This window comes from Paroedura picta, chromosome 7, assembly GCF_049243985.1.
Source record: "Paroedura picta isolate Pp20150507F chromosome 7, Ppicta_v3.0, whole genome shotgun sequence".
In the NCBI taxonomy this organism is placed as follows: domain Eukaryota; kingdom Metazoa; phylum Chordata; class Lepidosauria; order Squamata; family Gekkonidae; genus Paroedura; species Paroedura picta.
Genome location: NC_135375.1, coordinates 24,338,352 through 24,361,103, shown reverse-complemented (window position 1 = coordinate 24,361,103; position 22,752 = coordinate 24,338,352). Strand labels below are relative to the sequence as shown.

The 22,752-nt window shown below is 43.6% G+C and overlaps 1 protein-coding gene across 2 annotated transcripts in view; it reads right to left on the bottom strand.

The window, feature by feature from the left end:
- Positions 1–509: 509 nt before the first annotated feature.
- PARP8 (poly(ADP-ribose) polymerase family member 8) overlaps positions 510–22,752 on the bottom strand; it is a 175,757-nt gene continuing 153,514 nt past the window's right edge. For both annotated transcript variants that reach the window (XM_077347086.1, XM_077347087.1), the window contains exons 20-26: positions 19,656–19,768; positions 19,170–19,242; positions 16,506–16,575; positions 13,219–13,295; positions 11,601–11,670; positions 10,472–10,556; positions 510–7,494 (exon numbers count right to left, since the gene is read on the bottom strand). In XM_077347086.1, coding sequence (XP_077203201.1) covers positions 7,392–7,494; positions 10,472–10,556; positions 11,601–11,670; positions 13,219–13,295; positions 16,506–16,575; positions 19,170–19,242; positions 19,656–19,768 — 591 coding nt within the window. In that variant the 3' untranslated portion in view covers positions 510–7,391. The remainder of the gene's footprint in view (positions 7,495–10,471; positions 10,557–11,600; positions 11,671–13,218; positions 13,296–16,505; positions 16,576–19,169; positions 19,243–19,655; positions 19,769–22,752) is intronic.

The window sequence follows — 22,752 nt, the reverse complement described above, 5'->3', positions numbered from 1 at the left end:
CTCCTAGGGCTGCCAGCTACTTGGAAGAAAAACAAGTCCCGTCCCTTTAAGAGAAGTCGTCTGGTGATGTTATTTACCCCTGTGCCAGGAAAAACTTCAGCTGCCCATGTATTAAGCCTCTATTAAAGGGACAGGGGATTTTTCTCCAGCCAACAAATTCATTTCCTTGTAGTATGATGGGTGGAGTAGCCAGTTGCCTTTTGAAACACAACCCTTGTCCCTTTAAAATGTATACTGAAGGGGAGCTCTTTTCATGTTGCTGTATGACAAGCTGCAAACTGTCAGACTGCAAAATGTCTCTAGCAGCACCAAAGGTGCTGGAGCTTTGTCTTCCTTTGTAGCCACATGAATGACAAAGTGGTTAGAGTCCAGGGGTAGTCAAACTGCAGCCCTCCAGATGTCCATGGACTACAATTCCCAGGAGCCCCCTGCCAGCGTTCGCTGGCAGGGGGCTCCTGGGAATTGTAGTCCATGGACATCTGGAGGGCCGCAGTTTGACTACCCCTGGGTTAGACTGCCAGAAGTTTCATCCCAGGGGACTAGGCTGCCAGGCTGAGACCCTGGAAGGGCACCTGTACCTTTAGGAGAGGAAGAGACACTGCTGTGACTTTTGTAGTTCCTTTGGTGGGGAAATTTGAATGGGTAAGTCCTGGTGGGTGACAAAATATAAATCTAAATAAATAAAATAATAAATAAATAATAAAATAAAAGGCCCATGTAATGCCTCTCACTGTCTGTAAGTGGTCACAAGATTGGGTCAGCATCTAAATTAGCATCCAAAAAAAATGACAGGAAAATGACTTCCAGTGCATCTCCAGATGTGTTAGTAGAAAAGAGCAAGAGCCCGGTAGCACCTTAAAGACTAACAAGATTTGTGGCAGGCTCAGATGTTGGTCCGAAGTGGCAGGACAAAATTTGAGTTCAGGGGCACCTTTAGTCCATGCCGGTTGCACCTTGAGTCTCTGCATGTGAAACTTATACCTTGAATAAATTTTGTTGGTCTTAAAGGTGCCACAGATTTCATTAGCCTTTAGATGCTATGGACCCTTGCTTTTTCCTGCTGCTACAGACAGACTAATATCTTGTATATGCTGAGGTGGTTTCAATATGTGCCTAAAACCCCTGTAGAAATAATCAACACAGGGGCATGGGCAGACAAAAACCAGCAACAGAACAGGGGAAGCTAACTTTTCCCTCTATCTCCACTTCTATTTCACAATTTCTGTTCTCTGCCACCAACATGTCTTCCCCACAACGAAGAACAAGCATGTATGGCCATGGAACAGTCATCTCATGATATTCTACCATCTCGGAATGGACAGGAAGGAAAGCTAAGTATTCTATGTTCATACACATCTCCATATGCAGGGAAGAAACTCTTGTACCTCCTGGAATAGGGTCATCTTCTGAGAGGACAATAATGCCCTGGTGAGTGCATGCTGGAATTGGCTGACAGTTTCCAAAGCGCATGAGGTCAAGGAGACCTCATGGGAAAGTAGTTGCAGAATCCACCAGGGCCTTGTGTGAAAATTAAGAATGAAATTTGGCCTGCCAAAGCACTCGATGCATTTTTATAGGATTGCCTATATTCTTGTAGGAGACAGGGCAACTTATGTCTTTATCAACAATCTAGCAAAGGAGGAATTCAAAAAGTGTTTTCCCAATCCTTTCCGCTCCATCCTGGAAAAGGCTTTCTGCTTGTTAAGGGCCTTTTAGAGGCACAGCAGTCCTGTCTAGAAAGAGAATTTGGCCACCCAGTTTTGGTGTGTACATGCATGTGCAAGGCTAGCATCTCTGATTTTCTCATGGCCATGCTCGCTGCTTACTGAATCTATACTTTTTTTTTTTAAAGGTGGCAGTTAAAAATAAGAGCAGTTCCCTAAAATCCAAGGCATTTGAACAGCATTTCTTTTTTTTTTCTTACAATGGTCTTATGCTTTTAACTGAATACTTGGTAAAGCTCAACAAATGCAGTTTATTCCTAGCGTGCAAAGACAGGGAAAAACTATACACGTTGAACTTTTGCCTGACATGCCATTGTTAAAGCAACAGAAGGTAGCCACCCTGCTTCTTTAAGTATTATTATTAATGCCTTGAACATTATTAAATCCCTCTACTGTTGCCTAGAACTGCCAAGACTTCTTAGCTGACATTAGAACTGGGGGGATATAAATTACATTTTTGCTACTGTGTAATTCATACAATTTCCTGAAGTTGGACATGTTTTATAAAACTGGAAGTGGAGACATCCAAGCCATAGGTTTCAACCCAGAATCTAATAGGGAAAGTCCCTGCTCCTTGAGATGGCATGAATAGGCTCAGAAGGAAAGTCCAGTTTAGGCCTTTATGGACAACTTGTGTGCAGAGGGGTGTAATTTTAGCAATGAAATACAATAGCATCCCAGGAAAATTAATTCCACAGAGAAGGACCAGGAGGTCCTAACACAAATATGCTCAGCAGGTCACGGTTGCTAGATCAGCCTCACAAACTCAGGCAGGAGAGTGGGAGATTCTTCCTTGACATACAGTCCCATAAGCTGTGAATGATGAAGGCTCGTCAGTAAAATCAGTCACAGGGGTGTGATTCTCAGTTACCCAGCTAGGAAAGAGGGCAAGCATCAGATGGGAAAGAACCACACAGTGCCTACACATTTCCATGCACACCACAAGTATGAGTGCTCAGATAAGCACAATAAAAGTCTATGTTTTATTTTTGTTAAAGAAAGGGATTGTGGAAGGGACATTCTGCCAATGATTAACCCAGGTATTTTGGGAATGCATCCAAATGAGTGAATTAATGAACAGCATGTACTTCTTAGAAGGCAAATGGGAGGAGGGAAGACAAACATGGTGAGACTTTATAGCAGCAGATATGGAAGATGAAAATGGGATGAGTGGCTTAGAAAGCATGGCAAAACCCAGAAACCTTGCACCACATTTGGCTTCTCCATTCAAATAAAGCCGATCATTTCATCAAGGTCAAGGGTCTATTTATACCAAAGACAAACATCTACCTGAAGCAGGTTTGCAAGGGGAGACTGAGAGAACCAAACAAGGCCTGAGGACAGTTAGTGAAAGCTCTCGTGCCCATCTTGCTGCTACTGGAGAACTAAAAACATAATCAACTAGCGGGAAAACAGAATGCTATCTGAAGCACAGTTTTCATCAGAATGGCTGCTGTCCAGGAGAAAAGAGGTCCATAGAAAACCTTTTCACCATCACTGTTAGAAGTGTGAGTTGTGAATGCATTGCTGGTCTTCTGTTGCAGTAACTACATGTAAAAACAGCTTGATGGACTAAGTCAATCCAATTGAGCATCCCATCTCACAGTGGCCAGCCAGTTATTGTGGAGGGCCAACAAGTAGGCATAGAAATGGAGGCCTTCCCCAATGTTGCTTCTGAGCTCTGGAATTTAGAGCTTTATTGCCTCCAAATATGGAGACACTAAATATGGAGACACTTTTAGTCACTATGGTTAGTAGCCATTGATGGACCCCTCCTCCATGAATCTGTTTTATCCCCCTTTAACGCCATCTATGCCTGTGGGCATCATTAATTCCTCTGGTAGCAAATGAAGCATTTGAATTACTCATTGAGTAAGGAAGTCTTTCTCAAAATAAATCACTAGATGGAACAGGCAATTTGTAGAGATTGATGGTTATAGAACTGAGTTCAATACTTTGGAGAGTATCTATATCTGACATTTTCCAAAGAAGTATCTGTTGTCTAGACTTATGTGTGAAAGTTACAGTTACTATCAAAAGCTGAGTGGAAGTTTATACTTGTTGGTCAATTCTTAGTAGAAGGCAGTTAGGGAATGTCAAAAACAGTTGTCTTCCAAGGCTTGTTTTGAGATAAAAAAGGGATACATCTCTTACTCTGAGGAAGAAGGGGCATGAAGATGAATGTGATCTTTTCCAAAGATACTAGTTTAGGATTTGGATATTTCAGAAAATGTGAGCATTTTCTGGCATTTCCTGCCAGCTATCAGGTTTTCATAATTGCTAGTAGGGTTGCGTGCTTCGGCCACCGAAGTGGCCATTCCAGGGTGAAGCAGCCAGCACCGTGGCACGGGGGAGGAGAGGCAGCGCCGGTGGCAGTATGTGACCCGGCATCCACATGCAGGCACCGATTGCGGTGTCGGTGCCGCCCCTCTCCCCGCACCATGGCGCTGGCTGCTTCAGGCTGGAATGGCCACTTCAGCGGCCGAAGCTCACAACCCTAATTGCTAGTATTCTCATTGGGTTTCAGCCGTTGACAGAAACATATATGGCCTTCAATAGTTTTGGAGGCAAAGTACATATTCACCTGAATATGTTGCAACGATAATCATATACTTCTCTTAAGGATCTTCTATCATAAACCGCTTCAATAAGACATCCTCCAATAGCTGATGAGTGGATTTGGACAACCACAAGATGCTTGCCATTAGCACATGGTTGTCTGGTTATTTGCAGCTGACATCACAGAGATGATCTTCTTGATAGTAGGAAGAATATCCTGATTATCAACTTATGTGTAAACCCAGCAAGCACAGTGCCTGAATCCATTTTAAATCTCTTCCCTTAATATTTTCAGGAGTTGTTTCAAACTTGCACGATCAACATTCAGTTAGGGCATCAACTGATGACTGGTACATGGAAATGGTTCAAATCATAACATCAGCAATGGAACTGTCATGAGATCTCCCATCACTATTATGTCTATGCTTTTGACCAGTCTCTGTAACAAGACATTTTCTTGTGGGGAAGGTGTTTCTGAGATCTCTTACCCAAGCAACAGCAACACTTAGAAAAAGAGAGGTAGCAACTAATATAGAAATTCAATGCTACCATGATCAGTTTTATGCTACATAGTTGGCCTATGATCATTCTCCTAGTATGGCTGATTGCAGTGATTGCAGGTGGGATCAGCCAGTTCAGTGTGCCTGTCACTTGCAAAAACACCCTATAAGATAGCGGTCCCCAACCTTTCTCAGGTCAGGGACCGCCTCCAGAGTGAGGGAAGAGCCGATGGTCCGGGTGCTGCGAAAACGTGCACGCGCAATTGCCTCACATGCGTGTTTTCACCACCAGGTGGCGCTAACGTGCATGCGCGGCAACTGCGTGTGCGTGTGTTCGCCACTAGGGGCGCTAACGCGCATGCGCGGCAACAGCGCGCATGCACGTTTGCATCACCGCCATGCCGGCGGCTGCGCCTGCCTCTTCCCTTCCTTCTTGCTGCCGGCGGGGGAAAGGCAGACGTGGCTGGCGGCAGCCCGGTACCGTGGCCTTTGCAGCCCGCTACCGGGCCGCAGACCGGGGGTTGATGACCCCCTGCTATAAGAAACCAATATGCAGAATCATCATCAATATTAAATGTGCTTTAGTGCCAAAGGTCCCACTTAAAACATTACATTCAGGGGAATTAGCCTGTTTCTACATTTAATTGAATGAGCTTCTGCCTCATTTATTATTTTGAATCAGGTTTTGTCTGGCATCAAGGAAATTACGTAATATTTGAGCATGTTAAAGTAATTGAGAGTGAAAATGATTTCAGAGGTCTTCCATAAAGGAATTCCTCTCCCTACTCTTCCCCGCCCAATTATCCCATGGTTAATTTGGTGAAATACACTCCATCTGGCATACATTGTCTCAATTATTAGGTACTGGTATTATGAGGACAAATCAGCACTTGGTATTGGCTGTTTCTCGTGAATTCTGGGTTTTAAAATTGTACTAGGAAGCCTTTTGTCATCAGGCTAAAATGATGTGGAACTGAATTCATTGTGGACTTTGCTGTTATCAGCAATGAAGGGCATAATAAGGGCAAAATGTCTCAGTATCCTATAGGATGGGTCACTGGGCATGTCTTGAACTAACCTCCTTCACTTGGCACTAATTGTGGGCACAGGGAATCCTTGGTTAGGGTGTAAGAGCACACCTCAGGCCTGGGTGTCTGATGCTTTAATGTGAATGGAAATGTATGGAATTAGTCCTCGGTCATGCTACCCGTTAGGCCCAGAAAAAGGCAGTGGGTGAGCTGGTAACCTAAATAGAGTACCAGTTCAGGATAAAGATCTGTGCACCATGGGTGGGGAAGGTCTTCAAGGAAAAGACTCATTTCACTACCTTCCTACATATAAAACCAATGTGCTACATGGGAACTGGCCTGACACAACGTGGTTCCCTCTGTTTATGGAGGCATGGGTGAATCCAAAAGGACAGCTTCACAAGGCTGTTTCCATCACATGTACACACTAATAATCATAATCCAATGAAACACAAATTGGCTCTTCTAAAACACTCATGTACATTCCAGTCTTGATCCACAAGACTACTGCCATTTCATTCACGAAAAAAGCAAACAAAACCGCTGAACTTCCCAGGCAATGAATTCTGGAATCACTGCTCAGTGCCACATCAAGTATATTTTGAAAATCTGGAAAAAAATAGCACACATAGTGCAAGTGTCAATCTGCCCCTTGTACCCCAACCCCTTGTATTATTTTAAAAACCGCTGACCACCAGGGAGTAATTTGTGTTCAAGCGAATGAATGAAAGACGCATCGGGATCAAATGTTATCTTTGAAAACTGCACCAGAAGGAATGAAATCTGTGCATGGCCAAATACATGCATTTGAACCCATCAGTGGGGACGCAATTGGGTTGGATCCAGTGTTTCTCTTCCACCAAGTGGCATCTGATAACTCACTTCTGCAACTGAGGAAGACTTGGTGGAAAACAGTCATTGGACCCAACAGGATAGAAGAAAGTAACTGGAGCCCACCCCCTTTGTTTGGCAAGCATGTGAATACAGCAGAAGGGTATTCTTCTTGAAATGGTCCAGGGTCCTACGCATGGTTTGAATATAGTAGAATTAATATATTACAGATAATTCCATTTTATTAAGATCCAGGCAGTTACTTTCTGTGGAGTATTAAAGCAGAATATTCTACTTATTGCAAAATATCCCATACATATAGGTTCCCACTTTCTCCCCTCCCCCAGACAAGTATGTTACTGTCTCAGTCATTGCAAATGTTAAAATACAGGTATACAGTACTAAAATGATCCAATTCAAGTCTTTAATATAAAAATATCAGCACAAAACTCCTTTTCAAATTCTGTTTATTGTGAACAACCCAAATGTCTGTTTTAACTATCAGCTGTATTATACCAATAGACTCTGACGCCCCCCCTCCCCACCCCCCACAAGTCGCTTGCTTGCATTCCCTTCAGGTATTTTGACGGAATAAGAAATGCTAAGTAAGAAAAAAGTATTCAAAGGGCTAATTTGTTCAGAATAACAATATATTAGTTTTCTTTCTCACTGTATCTTCTTCAGTTCAAAATCCAGCTTTGAGACTGAGGAAGGCTTCCAAGTCACATCAAGGAGTTAAAGTGGTCCTTTTAACCAGTAGCAGTTTGATTCCCAATGACCCGGAGGATCTCTTTATGAATGCTTGGCTCTTGAGTGTTTATACTGGTATCACCTACTTGGCCATCTTCGTAGCTAAAAAAGAAAGGACACAGAAGAGAGAGAAAAAATAGTATTTCCCGACTTTCCATGTTGTGAGAAACAGAAAATGGTTTGTACCAGGAGGAAGAGCAGGAGTTGTGACTTGGGGCCATTCACTTCTGTGGCCTGTAAATCAGAGGAAAGATACTATGGCAGGGGTAGTCAACCTGTGGTCCTCCAGATGTTCATGGACTACAATTCCCATGAGCCCCTGCCAGGAAAAGCTGGCAGGGGCTCATGGGAATTGTAGTCCATGAACATCTGGACGACCACAGCTCTAGTAAAGCTATGAGTTCATCACTCTTTGCAGGATAAGAAGAAATGTAGAGGTAGAGTATGATGCCAGACCGGTGTGCACTGTTGCTACAGCCAACAACCAGGTTGAAGGAAAAGTTGTAAAGGTTATGTTATGTGATATGGAAACCCATTTCGGAGCACTCGCCGTACGTTTGTTCAGCACAGTCCTTTGACTGACCCATCCACTTGATGTATTTTTATGGACACCGCTGTATGCTCCCGTTGGAACTGTTCTGCCAACAGCATTGAATAAGAATTACTGCCAGCAGGGTCTAATGCCTCATTAGACCAAAGCAGAGCTCTATCCCCTTCTAAGTACATTGACTTCAATGGACTAAAAAAGGTGTAATGCTGCTTAGGATGACACTGTCAGCCTCTGACAGTGTCATCCTAAGCAGCATTACACCTTTTTTAGTCCATTGAAGTCAATGTACTTAGAAGGGGATAGAGCTCTGCTTTGGATAGCACAGTGAGCATGAACTTGCTCTTTCATACGTTCCCGGGGCTTTCTGATCCTGAGCCATACATAGTCCCAATGTAGCATTGCCAGTGGACGTGACCATGAGCTATACCACAAACCCAGCAGTTTTAAAACTGTCAGTCTTTATCATGGAGTTCCTGCCTACTTTTTAAACTTATCCAGACCTGAAAATGCAACCCACTGAGCAGTAAAGATATGACATTCCAGTAATGTGACATCGGAGTCTCATGACAAGAAGAGGAGAGCTACATCAAGAAGAGGAGAAGGAAGAAGAGTTGTTTTTTATATCTTGCTTTTCATTACCCAAAGGAGTCTCAATACGGCTTGCCACCATCTTCCGTTCCTCTCCCCACAACAGGCACCCTGTGAATTAGATGGGCTCTGACAAGACAGCTCTGTGAGAACAACTGTGACTAGCCCAAGGTCACCCAGTTGGCTGCATATGGAGACGTGTGGAATCAAACCTGGCTCTTCAGGTCAGAGGCCGCCAGTCTCAACCACTACACCAAGGGACAGCAAAGCAAGAGAGCTGGGGCTTAGAGCACCCAAGCATCAGGTTATATACTGTAGTGAGGCCTGAGCCAAGGGTCAGCTCCCCAAAAGGAATTCTTACCACCAATGTGTGGCTTCATCCATGAGTTTCTGCTCTTATCAGTAGGCTTGCAAAAAGAGGAAGGAGGGCAAAGCCCTTGTCATCTATGGATGCACATTCAACAAAGGAAGCTGTGGCTCTCAAAAGCTTATCCACTCCCCCAAAAGTTGATGACTGAGGTGCCACAGGATTCGAATCTGGCAGTTTTACTGCAGGCTAATATGGCTACACAATGGAACACCAGCAGCAAGCCCTTTCAGACATCAGCAAAACCTTTACAATTTTGTGACCAGAAGTTAGTCTTTGTGACTGGCCCCCCTGGAGGGATTGAAGATGATTGCTGTGGTCAGTTCTTCCTAAGGCACATGCCAGAGCACAAATTCTGTGCAAGTGGAACATTGGGCAGGACTGTTGGGCTGCATTGTCCTGACTGTGTGACTTGAGAGTATCCCCTGGAACAAACCCCACCTGTTCTTGGCAGCTATGATGAGCAAGCCAGATTTCAGGGAAGTTTGTCATAATTACCAATCTTCTAACTTTGGTGTAGCCAGTTTGGTGTAGTGGGTAGGAGTGCGGACTTCTAATCTGGCATACCAGGTTTGATTCTGCGCTCCCCCACATGCAGCCAGCTGGGTGACCTTGGGCTTGCCACAGCACTGAGAAAGCTGTTCTGACTGAGCAGTGATATCAGGGCTCTCTCAGCCTCACCCACCTCACAGGCTGTCTGTTGTGGGGAGAGGAAAGGGAAGGCGACTGTAAGCCGCTTTGAGGCTCCTTCAAGTAGAGAAAAGTGGCATATAAGAACCAACTTGTCTTCTTCTTCTCTTCTTCTAATTGAAGAAGTCTCAAGGAACCAGAGCTCCCCAGAAGTTCAAAACTGCTGTCCTAAACGGGATTATATAACTATGAAAACCATTTTCAAATACTTGGAGGGCTGTCATATAGAAGATGGAGCAGAGTTGCTTTCTGTTGCCCCAGAGGGTCAGATCAGAACTAATGGGTTGAAATTAATTCAAAAGAATTTTTGGCTGAACATCCTGAAGAATTTTCTGAAAGTCTGGGTGGTTCCCAAGTGGAACAGGCTTCCTCGGGAGGTGGTGGGTTCTTCTTCTTTGGAAGATTTTAAGCAGAGGATAGATAGTCATCTGACTGAAATTATGATTTTGAGTTGTTGGGCAGGAAGGGATGTGCCAGTGTTTGTCTCTTGTGGCCCTTCCTTGCATACCAACGGAATTGCTGATTGCTACTGTGGGATGGTAGGTGAGTTTCCTCCAGGCCAGGTTGGATTCTGGAGATTTTTGTCAGGGGTATCACTGGGGCATGAAATTGGGGTCACTGTGGGTGGGCAAGTAGGTGTGAGTTCCTGCATTGTGCAGGGGGTTGGACTAGATGACCCTAGATGACCCTTCCAACCCTATGATTTTATGATTCTAACTGCTGTGAGAATTTAAGTAAAAAATCTAAACCGAGTTGCAACAAAATGGAGGATTCCCAGCACTTTGACAGGTATGTTGTATGCTATTTTTAAAATGTTTTCATTTTAGCATACAAGTTAACAAGGTTGTAAAACCGTTGTGCAAATGAAAATCTTCTGTACTTACACAAAGAAGAATCTCGTACACACATGATCCGTGTTTGGAACTACCCATATCTCCCCATGTTTGTGCAGATCAGGTGAAGTTATCACTGTAAGAAGCAGAGACAGATTTGAGCAACAAAGTGGCTTGGCATTCATGTATAGGACGTCCTATGAGATTTTAAGCAATGGACTCTTCTCACAGAAGCTCAACTCTTCTTTGACCTTTTGCTAAATGTGTTTGTTCAAGTAGGAAGCAATATGTCAGAATATGCCCACATGCAGACTAAGAGTCTTCTTTCATATGTGCTAGACTGGTGGAGGAACCTAATGTCAGGTCACAGCTGGTTTATGGCAACCCTATAGAGCAGGGGTAGTCAACCTGTGGTCCTCCAGATGTTCATGGAGTACAATTCCCATGAGCCCCTGCCAGTGTTTTCTTGGAATTGTAGTCCACGGACATCTGGAGGACCATAGGTAGACTACCCCTGCTATAGAGCTCTCAAGGCAAGAGATGAACAGATGTTTCCTTCCTCTGTATCCAGCAGCCCTGGACTTCCTGGTGGTCTCCCACCCAAGTACTAATAGGACTGATTTTGCTTGGCTTTTCAGATCTGATGAGATCAGGCTATCCTGGACCATCTAGTGCAGGGGTGTTCAAACTACGGCCCTCCAGATGTCCATGGACTACAATTCCGATGAGCCCCTGCCAGCGAATACTGGCAGGGGCTCATGGGAATTGATGTCCATGGACATCTGGAGGGCCGCAGTTTGACTACCCCTGATCTAGTGTATGGATATGCACTGAATTTGTCTTAACTTTAGGACTATTTGTTTCTTTATGGAAGAACTACAGATTTTATTTTTAAAAATCATTTCTTTACTTTAAAATGTAAAGCTTTAGCCACGAGCCACTTTGGGAGTGGTGGTACAGACATCTAAATCTAAATAAATATAATTCTTATTTTATTGGTATAGATATGACTCTGAATCGCTTATTCATTTTGTCTTCTGCCAAAGAATGCTGGACTTTCTACAGCCCAGTGATGATGAAGAAAATTCTATTGGAGAATCCTTTGGCGGGACTTCAGTTCCCAGTGAAGAAGACCAGTCTGTGCCCTCAGTCTAGTTGTTTGGAATATTGTTCTGCTTACCTTCACATAAGGCTATGCATTTTAAGTTTCGGCTTTGCAAAAATTGAGACTGCTGTCCTTTTTTCTGCGACTAGGAACAAAAACAGACGTTGGAGGAAAAGGTTACATTCAATACTTTACGTTGGCTAAATGCACCTTTGTAGCTGAAATATCAAAGTAAGATTCTTACCAGAAGCACTGATATCCTTTCTGATGCTTCAACCCTCCCACAATCCTCTGCATGTTCACAAGGGTATTGTGAGGATACCAATAACCTTAACACCCAGCCCCAATTCCTGAGTTCATACATACATACACACAAGTAAATGTCTTTCGGAAATGGTTTATGTCTTTTTATTTAAAAAACCTGTGACACATTACAGTTGCAGATTGCTGAATCCCAACTTTCAGTCCTATCCGTGACTCTGCTCCTTCAATACATAATGCTGCTTCAAGTTCATTATTCTCCAGTTTTGCAACTCAGCTATATTCCTTGTGTTATGCTGTTACTTTACGACTATTTCTTTTACTTATACTATTTTTATAATACATTGTCCTGTAATTTTGTAATCCACTTTGATCGCATCATTGGTTGTATGTACTATACTGTTCTGATTGAATGGCCTGAAGTCTGAGCACAAAAGGCAGACTATAAATCAGCCTTTTTCAACTTTTCGACCATGAAGGTACCGCTGAAATATTTTTCAGGCTTTGAGGTACCGGAAAGTGATGTAGTCTGGCCATGCCCAAATAACGGGAGAATTAAAAAAATAAAATAAAAAATGTTTTTTCTCTTTGTTTAGAGCTGGAAATGGCAGGCATGTGGTGGGAGGGCTCTCCCCAGCTGTCATTTCAAAAAAATCCCATGCTGCAGTGCCACTGAGGGGCCTTCACAGTACCATATGGTACCTTGATACCATGGTTGGAAAACCCTGCTATAAATAAAGCACAGAGATAAAGATCAAAAAAAATTTCCAGCTATCTTTACACGGATGAATTACTATCATTATTATTCCATCCATTGGGTTTGCATAACTCTGATGTGGCTGTTAATGCATGCAATTTGGGGTAGAAGAAGAAGAAAAAGAGTTGGTTCTTATATGCCACTTTTCTCTACCAGGAGGAGTCTCAAAGCAGCTTAGAGTCGCCTTCTCTTTCCTCTCCCTACGACACCCTGTGAGGGAGGTGAGGCTGAGGGAGCCCTGATATTACTGCTCAGTCAGAACAGCTTTATCAGTGCGGTGGGGAGCTCAAGGTCACCTGGCTTTTTGCATGTGGGGGAGCGGAGTGTCAAACCTGGCTTGCCAGATTAGAAGTCCGCACTCCTAACCACTACACCAAGCTGGCTCTTGGTATACAAATGAAGTGTGTAGAACCAGCATGCAGTGACAGCAACAGAGCAACAGATCTTTATGGGACTGTATGACATGAAAAGCCATTGTGATGTGCCTCACTTGCAGATTACTCCTATCTCTTGCTGTGCCACCCCCCAACGCATGTTCACAAGGGTATTGTGAGAATGCCATTAACCTATGCATCCAGCAACTGCTCCTGAGATAACACACATGCACACGCACACACACATACACAAGCAAGTGACTGTCAGAAATGCTTTATGTCTTCTTCTTTTTTCTTTTACCTGTAGCATACCGCTGTTTTTACTGCCCGAAGCAGGCTCATCCTTAGCTGACACCTTCTGCTGTTTCTTGTTCATCCCTAAAGACATCAGATTTACATCAGAAAGGCTGGGGCGTAAAATGTCAGATGTTACACTTCATCTATGTGCAGACAGCGAACAGACAGGGATGCTGCTGCTTCTCCTCAGCAGGCCACAATCCCAGCAATTTCACACATTTGAGGCAGCAGACTGAGATCCCAGAAAGAGGCAGTGTTTCAAAATTGCCCAAAGTCAGAGAGCCATAGGCTGAGAAGGAGCCTTCTGGACTTAGGGCCATAGATGTGACTGGAGAAGAGCCGTTATTGTTTCTCCCAGGCAGATCTGCAGCTCATTCCAGAGCAGGATTCTCCTCATAACCTAGGGATAGTTAGAAGTATGGGAAGCCAGGATGCTGCCGAATGCTACCATAGCCATCTTTAATATGGGAACTTTGGATGCCAACTGCATCCAGAATATTTCCCCAATAAATTGGTCGGCCAATTTTGAAACAACCTAAACGCTTCTGTTTTGGAAAAGGGATACCACCTCACAACACCACATTATCTTGTGGGTAAGGGGCTGCTGCTTTAGAAATTGCCAGAATGAAAGGATCCCACATGGCTCCCCACTTTCTCTATGGCAATATGCTTATCTGAGGTTGGCACTCTGGTCTCCAGCTCGGCATTGTTTGTTTACTGTATCCAGATGCAACCGTGTTATGAGCCCAGGTAAAAGGTCTCATTAGGCAACCATCTTGTCAGCCTGGCTATCTGTCCCCTTGTACTTAGTTCGGTCAGATACTTCATGTGGTCCATCAGTCTCTTGTTACCCTTCCAAGATTTTCAGCTGCCTCAGGCCCCACAACAGCCACTGGCTGAGGGAACGTTAGTCGAGTTGAATGTGCTGTCCTTTCTGAGGTAAAATTATGTTTCCTTGGTTGCAGTCTCTGAGACGGAAAGACTCCTGTTCATGACCCTGAAAAGCTTCTGGCAGTCAAAGCAGACAATATTAACACCTACTGTGCATAACTTATAAACTTCAAAAGTAAAAAAGCAAAACAAAACATAGGCAAAGCCCATAAGCTACTCATTGAAATCACATAATATGTACCATACAATGCTAGGCCTAACATGTTTTGACCCTAAAATGGGTCTGCCTTAGAGACCCAGTGAGATTTTTAAAAGCTACTGACACACTCCATGGAGAAGGAGACTTACATTTGATAAATGCAGATAGATACAAATGGGTAGCCGTGTTGGTCTGAAGTAGCGCAATAAAATCAGAGTCCAGAAGCAAATCTTTGTTGCCCTTAAAGGTGCTACTGGACTCTGATTTTATTTGATAAATGGACATCTTCTATTGGCTCCATTTTACTTGACCTTATTATTTATAGAGAATTGATTTTTTAAAAATCTCACAGGCTGCATTCTCTACTGTACCATATGTGTGTTCAGGATTAGCCCTCTGAGGAAGGCCCATTTTGGGGTCAAAACGCATTAAGTCTAGCATTGTATGGTGCCTTTCATGTGATTTCAATGATTAGCCTATGGGCTTTGTCTCTGTCCTTAACTTTTTAAACTTTATAAGTTGTGCATGACAAATGTTAATATAATTAGATTATTTCTATTTTGTGGGCATTTAACCTTCTGGGTCCTAACTACTTGTTGGTTAGGTTTGTTGCTTTTTCTTTTTTGTAACTCTATCCTCTTTTGGGCTTTCTTGAGTCAAAACAGACACGACTGACCTGCATGGATTAATGGCCTTATTCTGCGTAAGGCCGCTGTGTTATGTGTGTGCAGGGAAGCACTTTGCATGCCCAATGGCTTATGACATGCCAGAGGGTTTCGAGCAGAGGTAGTCAACCTGTGGTCCTCCAGATGTTCATGGACTACAATTCGCATGAGCCCCTGCCAGCAAATGCTGGCAGGGGCTCATGGGAATTGTAGTCCATGAACATCTGGAGGACCACAGGTTGACTACCCATGGTTTAGAGCATCCTGACTAGGCTGGTCTGAAGCCTCCTGTGCAGCTTCTGCGAACAATGTTGGCATTTGGTTACAGTCGAATGTCACCTTTTTGGAGCAGTCTCCATTCATAGACGGAAGCAGCTCTTGCGGATATATTAAGGAGTGTTGCCTGACATAGGTTTGCTCACACCAGTCCTTGTTTCCCCCCCCTCCTGCGCTATCCAGAATTGTCTATGCTTCATTGGTTACAGACTCTGCCTTTGACACGGACCACTGAAACGACTGATGTCTCCCAAACTCATTGTTAACTGGACTTGGAATAGAAATTTGCATAGCTCATAATGCTTGAAGGTATTTACAGGTTTTATGCATCCAACCTCATTTCTCCACCAAATTCTTCTGCAGCTCAGAATGCAAAATGAGATTATGTAAAAAGCATTTCTCCTAGAAACCTCCTGTGTTGAATACATTGTATATTATGTAAATGCGTTCAACACGAAAGTGCTCCAGGAGGCTTTCTCCCCAGTTTTTTTAGCCTCCTCACCATTAGCAGAAAAGGTCAGTGAATAAAGATAAGGGGATAAAAGGCAAAACAGTGTTCAAAACAATGCAATCCTAATCACAGTTATGCCCTTCTAAATCCATTGAAGTCAGTGAGTTTGGAAGAGGGTAGCCTAGAACCTTGGATTTTGAGCGAATTCACATACAGGTGCTCCAAGATTGCATCACTTCCTTTCCAAAAGGTGGAGAGAGGCTCCAGGACAACATTGGACTTATCCATCATTCTATGGACCCTTAATATTTTGTCGCATTTTCTTTTTGTCTAAGCCCTGGGCTAATGTCAACTGAGACCTCTTGGAAGAACAACCCCCACCCCCCGCCCCAAACATTCTCAAGTGATGCCTGTAACTGGAGAACAGTTTTCCAAATAAGATGTGAGAAGTTCATTCATCTCTGACAGATGGTTGGTGAGCCATGTTGGACAAAAGCAATTTTCTGGGTTCTGATTCCTGGCTTACTTTGTTTCTGCTATTAAGTTTATTCCTGTTCATCCTACAGATTCTGAGCCTTGGGCAACATTCTGAAACAGAGCACATTCCCCACCTGGTTCAGACCCCCTCCTCCCCAAAATGATTTGCAAGGAAGAACTCCAACATATATCCATTTGTTTTTCTTATTCTTGGTCCAGAAGAAGAATGAGGGGTAATCACCCTTGCTAGCAGATGGCAATGACACACATATGTTAAAAAATGCATTCTCTCCACCATATCCCCCAAATGTAGAATGATTTATCAATATCACCTGAGTAACCAAAAGATATGCTTGACAATGGACTAAGGTAGATCCCACTTCCAAACATTGCACCATGGAGCTGAAACACAGAAACGAGAAGCAAACAAAAACTTGGAAGCATTTCTCAACATCTGTTTGCTATATTTTACAAGGCAAGACAGTGTAGTATGTACGTTCACCTCACTTGATGCACAAGCACCTCTGTCTCACAGAGAGAATAATTTTAAAAACTGTGTAAAATAGAGCATCCCTCTTCACTGGTCATTTGAGATTTGATTTTTAGGAACATGGGAAGAGCCCTGCTGAATCAGACTGAAGGCCTATCAAGTCCAGCATTCTGTTCCTCCAGGAGATGCACAAGATGACTCCAACAGCACCCTCCCACCCACACTACCCAGCAACGGAGATAAGAAGGTATGATGCCTATTTTTTCATTCTTGTTTTTCAGTGGGTATTAGTCACTATTCTGCTATTGTGGTTTTCAGATATCACTGTGAGTCACCTTGGTCCTTAACAGGAGAAAGGTGTTCTAGGAATGTCCTAAGTAAACAAATGTGTTTCCATGGAGATGAAAAGCAGCTTGGAAGAGGCACTTTTGAGAAGGAAAACCACACAAAAAAGCCCTCTTGTCCAAAGTCCAGGGTGGGTGGCGGTGGAGGGGGGAGGGGAATTGCACACATAATTGGACTGCTCTCTGTCATTTTTAAAATGGAGCTCAGCTCTGCCTCCCTCTCTCTTCATATCGTTGACAGGCAGAAGTCCACACAGACACTCCTCCACAACCACTCTGGATTAAAATAGATGTATTTATTTTTAAATAGATTTATTTATTTTATTTATAGAAACAGAGTTCAACGAGATCTGAACACAATGGAAAAATGGGCAAATGAGAACAAGATGCAATTTAATAAGGATAAGTGTAAAGTTCTGCATCTGGGTCAGAAAAATGAAAAGCATGCCTACTGGATGGGGGATACACTTCTAGGTAGCACTGTGTGTGAACGAGACCTTGGGGTACTTGTGGATTGTAAACTAAACATGAGCAGGCAGTGTGATGCAGCGGTAAAAAAGGCAAATGCCATTTTGGGCTGTATCAACAGGGGCATCACATCAAAATCACAAGATGCCATAGTCCCATTGTATACGGCATTGGTCAGACCACACCTGGAGTACTGTGTGCAGTTCTGGAGGCCTCACTTAAAGAAGGACGTCGATAAAATTGAAAGGGTACAGAGGAGAGCGACGAAGATGATCTGGGGCCAAGGGACCAAGCCCTATGAAGATAGGTTGAGGGACTTGGGAATGTTCAGCTTGGAGAAAAGGAGGTTGAGAGGGGACATGATAGCCCTCTTTAAGTATTTGAAAGGTTGTCATTTGGAGGAGGGCAGGATGCTGTTCCCATTGGCTGCAGAAGAAAGGACACGCAGTAATGGGTTTAAACTACCAGTACAACAATATAGGCTAGATATCAGGAAAAAAAAATTCACAGTCAGAGTAGTTCTGCAGTGGAATAGGCTGCCTAAGGAGGTGGTGAGCTCCCCCTCACTGGCAGTCTTCAAGCAAAGGTTGGATACACACTTTTCTTGGATGCTTTAGGATGCTTAGGGATGATCCTGCGTAGAGCAGGGGGTTGGACTAGATGGCCTGTATGGCCCCATCCAACTCTATGATTCTATGATTCTATTTTCTGGCTTAAAGAGGAATGCCATGAGTCATATTTGGAAGGTGTATGATGTCATCTGGACATTCCCCTTTAATGCAGGGGCTTGTTGCTTTCCACACAGGGGAAAATTCAGTTATGGCAGCATCTATAGTCACACTTATAGTCAGTGTGGTGTAGTAATTAGAACAGGGGTAGTCAAACTGTGGCCCTCCAGATGTCCATGGACTACAATTCCCATGAGCCCCTGCCATGGACATCTGGAGGGCCGCAGTTTAACTACCCCTGAATTAGAGTGTCAGACCAAGTTCCGGGATCCCCAGGTTCAAATCCCCCTTCTGCCACAGAGGTTTGCTGGATGACCTAGGACCAGTTACTCTGTCTCAGCCTAGTATCTGATGAAAGACACTTTGACTTTTGGAAGCTTACACTCTGATATCCTGTTGGTCTCCATGGTGCTACTGAACTTTTTTCAGCCAAAACTACATCACAGCATTGTTGGGAGGCAAAATGGCGGAGGGATAACAATGCTATGTTTTGAGTCCCCACTGGGGAAGTTATATAGTTACAGTTCCTTTCCTTTCACGGTTGGTTTTGTAGATCTGTTTATATTGTACGGATAATGTTGCCTGCATGCACAAGAGAGAAGCAAATTTGAAACGTGGATTTTTTAAAATAACTGTAACATCAGGGATAAGAGATTCAAAATCACCTCTAGCTCAGAAGGTGAGGCAGCAGCACAGAAAACTCAAGGGACTTCAGATGTACTGTCCTGTCCACCTGAGTGGAAATCACCTCATCTTTTGGATTCAGAGAAAGGAATGGCCAACATCGATCTGTGCTATTTTGAGGAGCAGGAGGCCAATATGATGAAACGGGGCTTGGAGAAACTGCACTGTTATTGCTCTAATAATACATCAACTGCTTCAAATTGTGGCTCTGGAGGCCCCCTTCTTGCCCTGGGGGGCTCATCCCGACAGCTTGCTAATGAAAGCCCAGTCTTGTTTCATTACCTGCAGCCTTGTATTGGAAGCCACCACTAAGCCATTCCTCAGGATGGAGTGCCAGTTTTCAATGTGAGACCCACTTCAAAACAAAACAAAACAGAGAGGGGACATTGGTAGGGTTAGAAATGAAATTTAAAAAATCAATCCAGCCATTTCCTGTAAAATAGTGCGCTCCTGGCACTAACCTGCATAGTCAAACTAGCTTGAACTCATCAGAAGCTAAGCAGGGTCAGCCCTGGTTGGTAGTTGGATGGGTGACCACAGAAAAGTCCAGAGCAGAGGCAGGCAATGGGCAAACCATCTCTGAACTCCTTTTGCCTTGAAACCCTATGAGGTCACCATTTCAGCTGCAACTTCATGGCAAAAAAGGAGTGCTCCTTGCAGGAAATCTCTTTCTTTCACAATATGGATGTGGAGGGCTGCCTATTTTTGCGCTTAGCTGTGGAGACCGCAATAAAACCTGAGCTTTGGGTCCTCTCTTTCAATACTCACTGAAATGCAAAGGTACTTCCATAGAGAGTCTTAGCAGCTCTGAAATTGGATTCTTTGGCTGGTGGACTGCTGAGCAGAAGGAACTGATGGGGAGTGTGCATAAACTTCAATTGCTGGGGGAAAAAAGGAGAGTAACAGCGTCATAAGACAACAGGAATGAAAGAGTGAAATTCTTGTTAGGCAAGCACTTAAAGAGCTGCCGCTCAATAACAATTTTAAGGTTCTTCCACTAGAAACATCCATATTGGGAACTCTATGTTATGTGTAAGGAAAATATATTGCTACACAGCGCAAGCAATATTTGGAGTCCCTTGAGGTATCCCAAATGTTCTCCTGGTCTGGGGACAGGGATGGTTCCACTTGAGGGATGTATGTGGGTTCAAATGACGCGCTATTTGTTATAACTAAATTGCACTCTACAGGGACTAACTCCCCTTATTCTTGTGGATAATGCTGTTCAAGCTGATGCAGAACTGTCAAAGGAAAATTAAGAGAGTATGGATTCTCCCCCTCTGCTTTGTTACATCTAGGCTTTTATAAAACCAAATAAATAATTAAGCCATAGATCTGGGACCTGGCCCCTCAATCCAACAGGACCTGTTTGTAATGATATAGCACAGTGGTCCCCAACCCCCGGTCTGGGAACAGGTACCGGTCTGTGGATTAGGTGGTACCGGGCCGCGGCTTCTCCTCATACTCCTCCCTGGCTGCTGCCTTGGGGGCTGCCCTGCCACTCTGCCACTGGCTCACCTTTGGTGGTCTCCAGCAGCCACCATAGTTGGGGCTCCCCCTCGGTGTGGCACTGCGCAGCTGCTGCTGGCACTGCCCCCCAGCGGGTGGCAGGAAGTCAGTGACACCGGTGGGAAAGCAAGTGGAGCAGGGGCTCAGGCGGCGGTGATGTCCCTTGGCAAAACACTACCCCCCCAAGGCCTCAGTAAAATTGTCAAGCATTGACTGGTCCCCGGTGATAAAAAGGTTGGGGACCACTGATATAACATACTAAGAAATTTTTGTTAGCAGGCTATCTCACTGCCTTAGAGACTGGAGAACTTTCACTTTGGCATGTCTCTCAGCTTTGCCTTGCTCTCAGCTTTTCTGGAAGGCAGATATCTCCACATTCTTTATTCCCAACAGGTTTGCCCTTGTCAAATGGGAAAGGTTGAGACAGTTGATCACATATTATTACCCTGACCCTCTTATAATGATATACATTCCCAATATATTATATCAGTTTGGGAGAAAAAAATCCCCAAGAAGATTGGGGACATTCTACACTTATTTCCTCCATTCAGACTCCTCTAAAGAAATCATTCACAATGTAAGACAGAAATGTGAAAGAATTTTAGAATGCTGGATTATAATTGAACGCATTAGTCTATTTTGTTGGTTTTGGCATTGTGCATGATTATTGTATTTATTAATTTTTTGAGCTGTTTGCATATTGAAATAAACAAAACTGAAATGCTACATAGCATATGCTCCAAATTTTGGTGTTTTTGCAAAGTAACACATTTAGTGTTCTGCAACAATTGAGAGAGGGGAAAAAATCCATGTTGGACATTTACGTTGTGATCGTGTACAACACTGACCAGTCTCCTACCACTTTACAAAGTAGTCTGAAGCCTGCCTCTAGCCTAAAAAAATTCAAACTCCAGTGATCATTTCTACAATGGAAGGACCCCTAAAACTGGAGGAAGTCTTCTTAGTTAGGATGCCACCCACACAATCTTTGTTCTCCTGGATGCTGTGTCTTCTTGATGCCATTTCCCCTTCTTCTGAGACGTTACTGTGCTCCTTCTTATGAGTGGACTTCCCTTACCCACATGCTTATCAGAGTCTATTATCTTACCACATCACTATTTCAATACAGATAATAGTGTTGTGACCTCAGTGAGAAAACATCATGGGTAATCACAGCCAACAGGATTGAATGGCAGCAAAAGCAGATGTTGCTGGACATAGTAGATAAGACTCTTAACTATGGGAATACATTTACATCAAGAGTTGAAAATGGCTGAAAACAGACAATGAGAAGGAGGAAAAGGTGAATGAGAACTGAGGCAAAATGACAAGAAAAATGCATCTTAGAACAGGCATTCTATAGAATTCCCTTATTTAAAGCTCATATATGACCGTTTATGCACTGGGAACTTCACTGCCCCAGCTTCCATGCAAGAACACAAATTGGGGGCGGATGAGGTTCACCGGGCCAAATGCTCCCCCATGTGGGTGCAGGAAGAGTTGGGGCAACCTGCCATGACTAAAACTCCAGCCTGCAGCCCAGCATGAAACCTCCAGTGCATAAACGGTCTATGTGATGCTTGAAGGCATATATATGTGTTAGGCATTATCCAAATGTTCATTAGACTTTACTATGAGTCAGCAAGAAGGGATTTGAGATGGATTAACAAAGTCCCTGGATTATAGCCCATCAAAAGAGTGGTCAAGAAGATGACTGAAATTAGACTCCCAAATAAAGAGTTTTGGAGTGCTGGATTGTACAACAGGTGATTTCTAACCAATGGGAAGAGGTACTATTATTTACTTGGGTCAATATGGTGATGGGAAGAAGTGAGTGGCATAAAACAGGTTGACAAGATATTTTGATAGTAACTTTTGGTCAGAATTATGTAGAAAAAGGATCTCCGACAGTAAGCTACCAAGTTTCTCAACTGCTGCAGAATCACTTGTAAAGCTGCTAGAAGACTCAGGACTAGATCCCCAAAAGATCAGCTCTAGGTTATTTTTTAAATCTTTTATTTTGTAGGCCTTCTCTTTGTGCTGCTTCACTTGATAATTTCATTTCTAGTGCTCTTACCAGCTCTTGTTCTATTTCTAAACATGTTTGGAGGGGGGAGGATGCAGCATGGGGCATTTTTCATTACACAGAAGTAACTCTCATTAAAGAAAAGGTGGTCAGTCCCTGATGTAGACCCTTCTAGGTATAGTGTAGGCAAGGGCTGGTAGCCCCCGGTGAATGTATTTCAGTGCCTTGCCCTAGAATGGATTTTTGTTTTTGCTTCTCCTTGCAATCTTTTACTGATTAGTTCTATCTTCCATTTACGCTCCATATTACTTTTATAATTTCCCTCTCTTT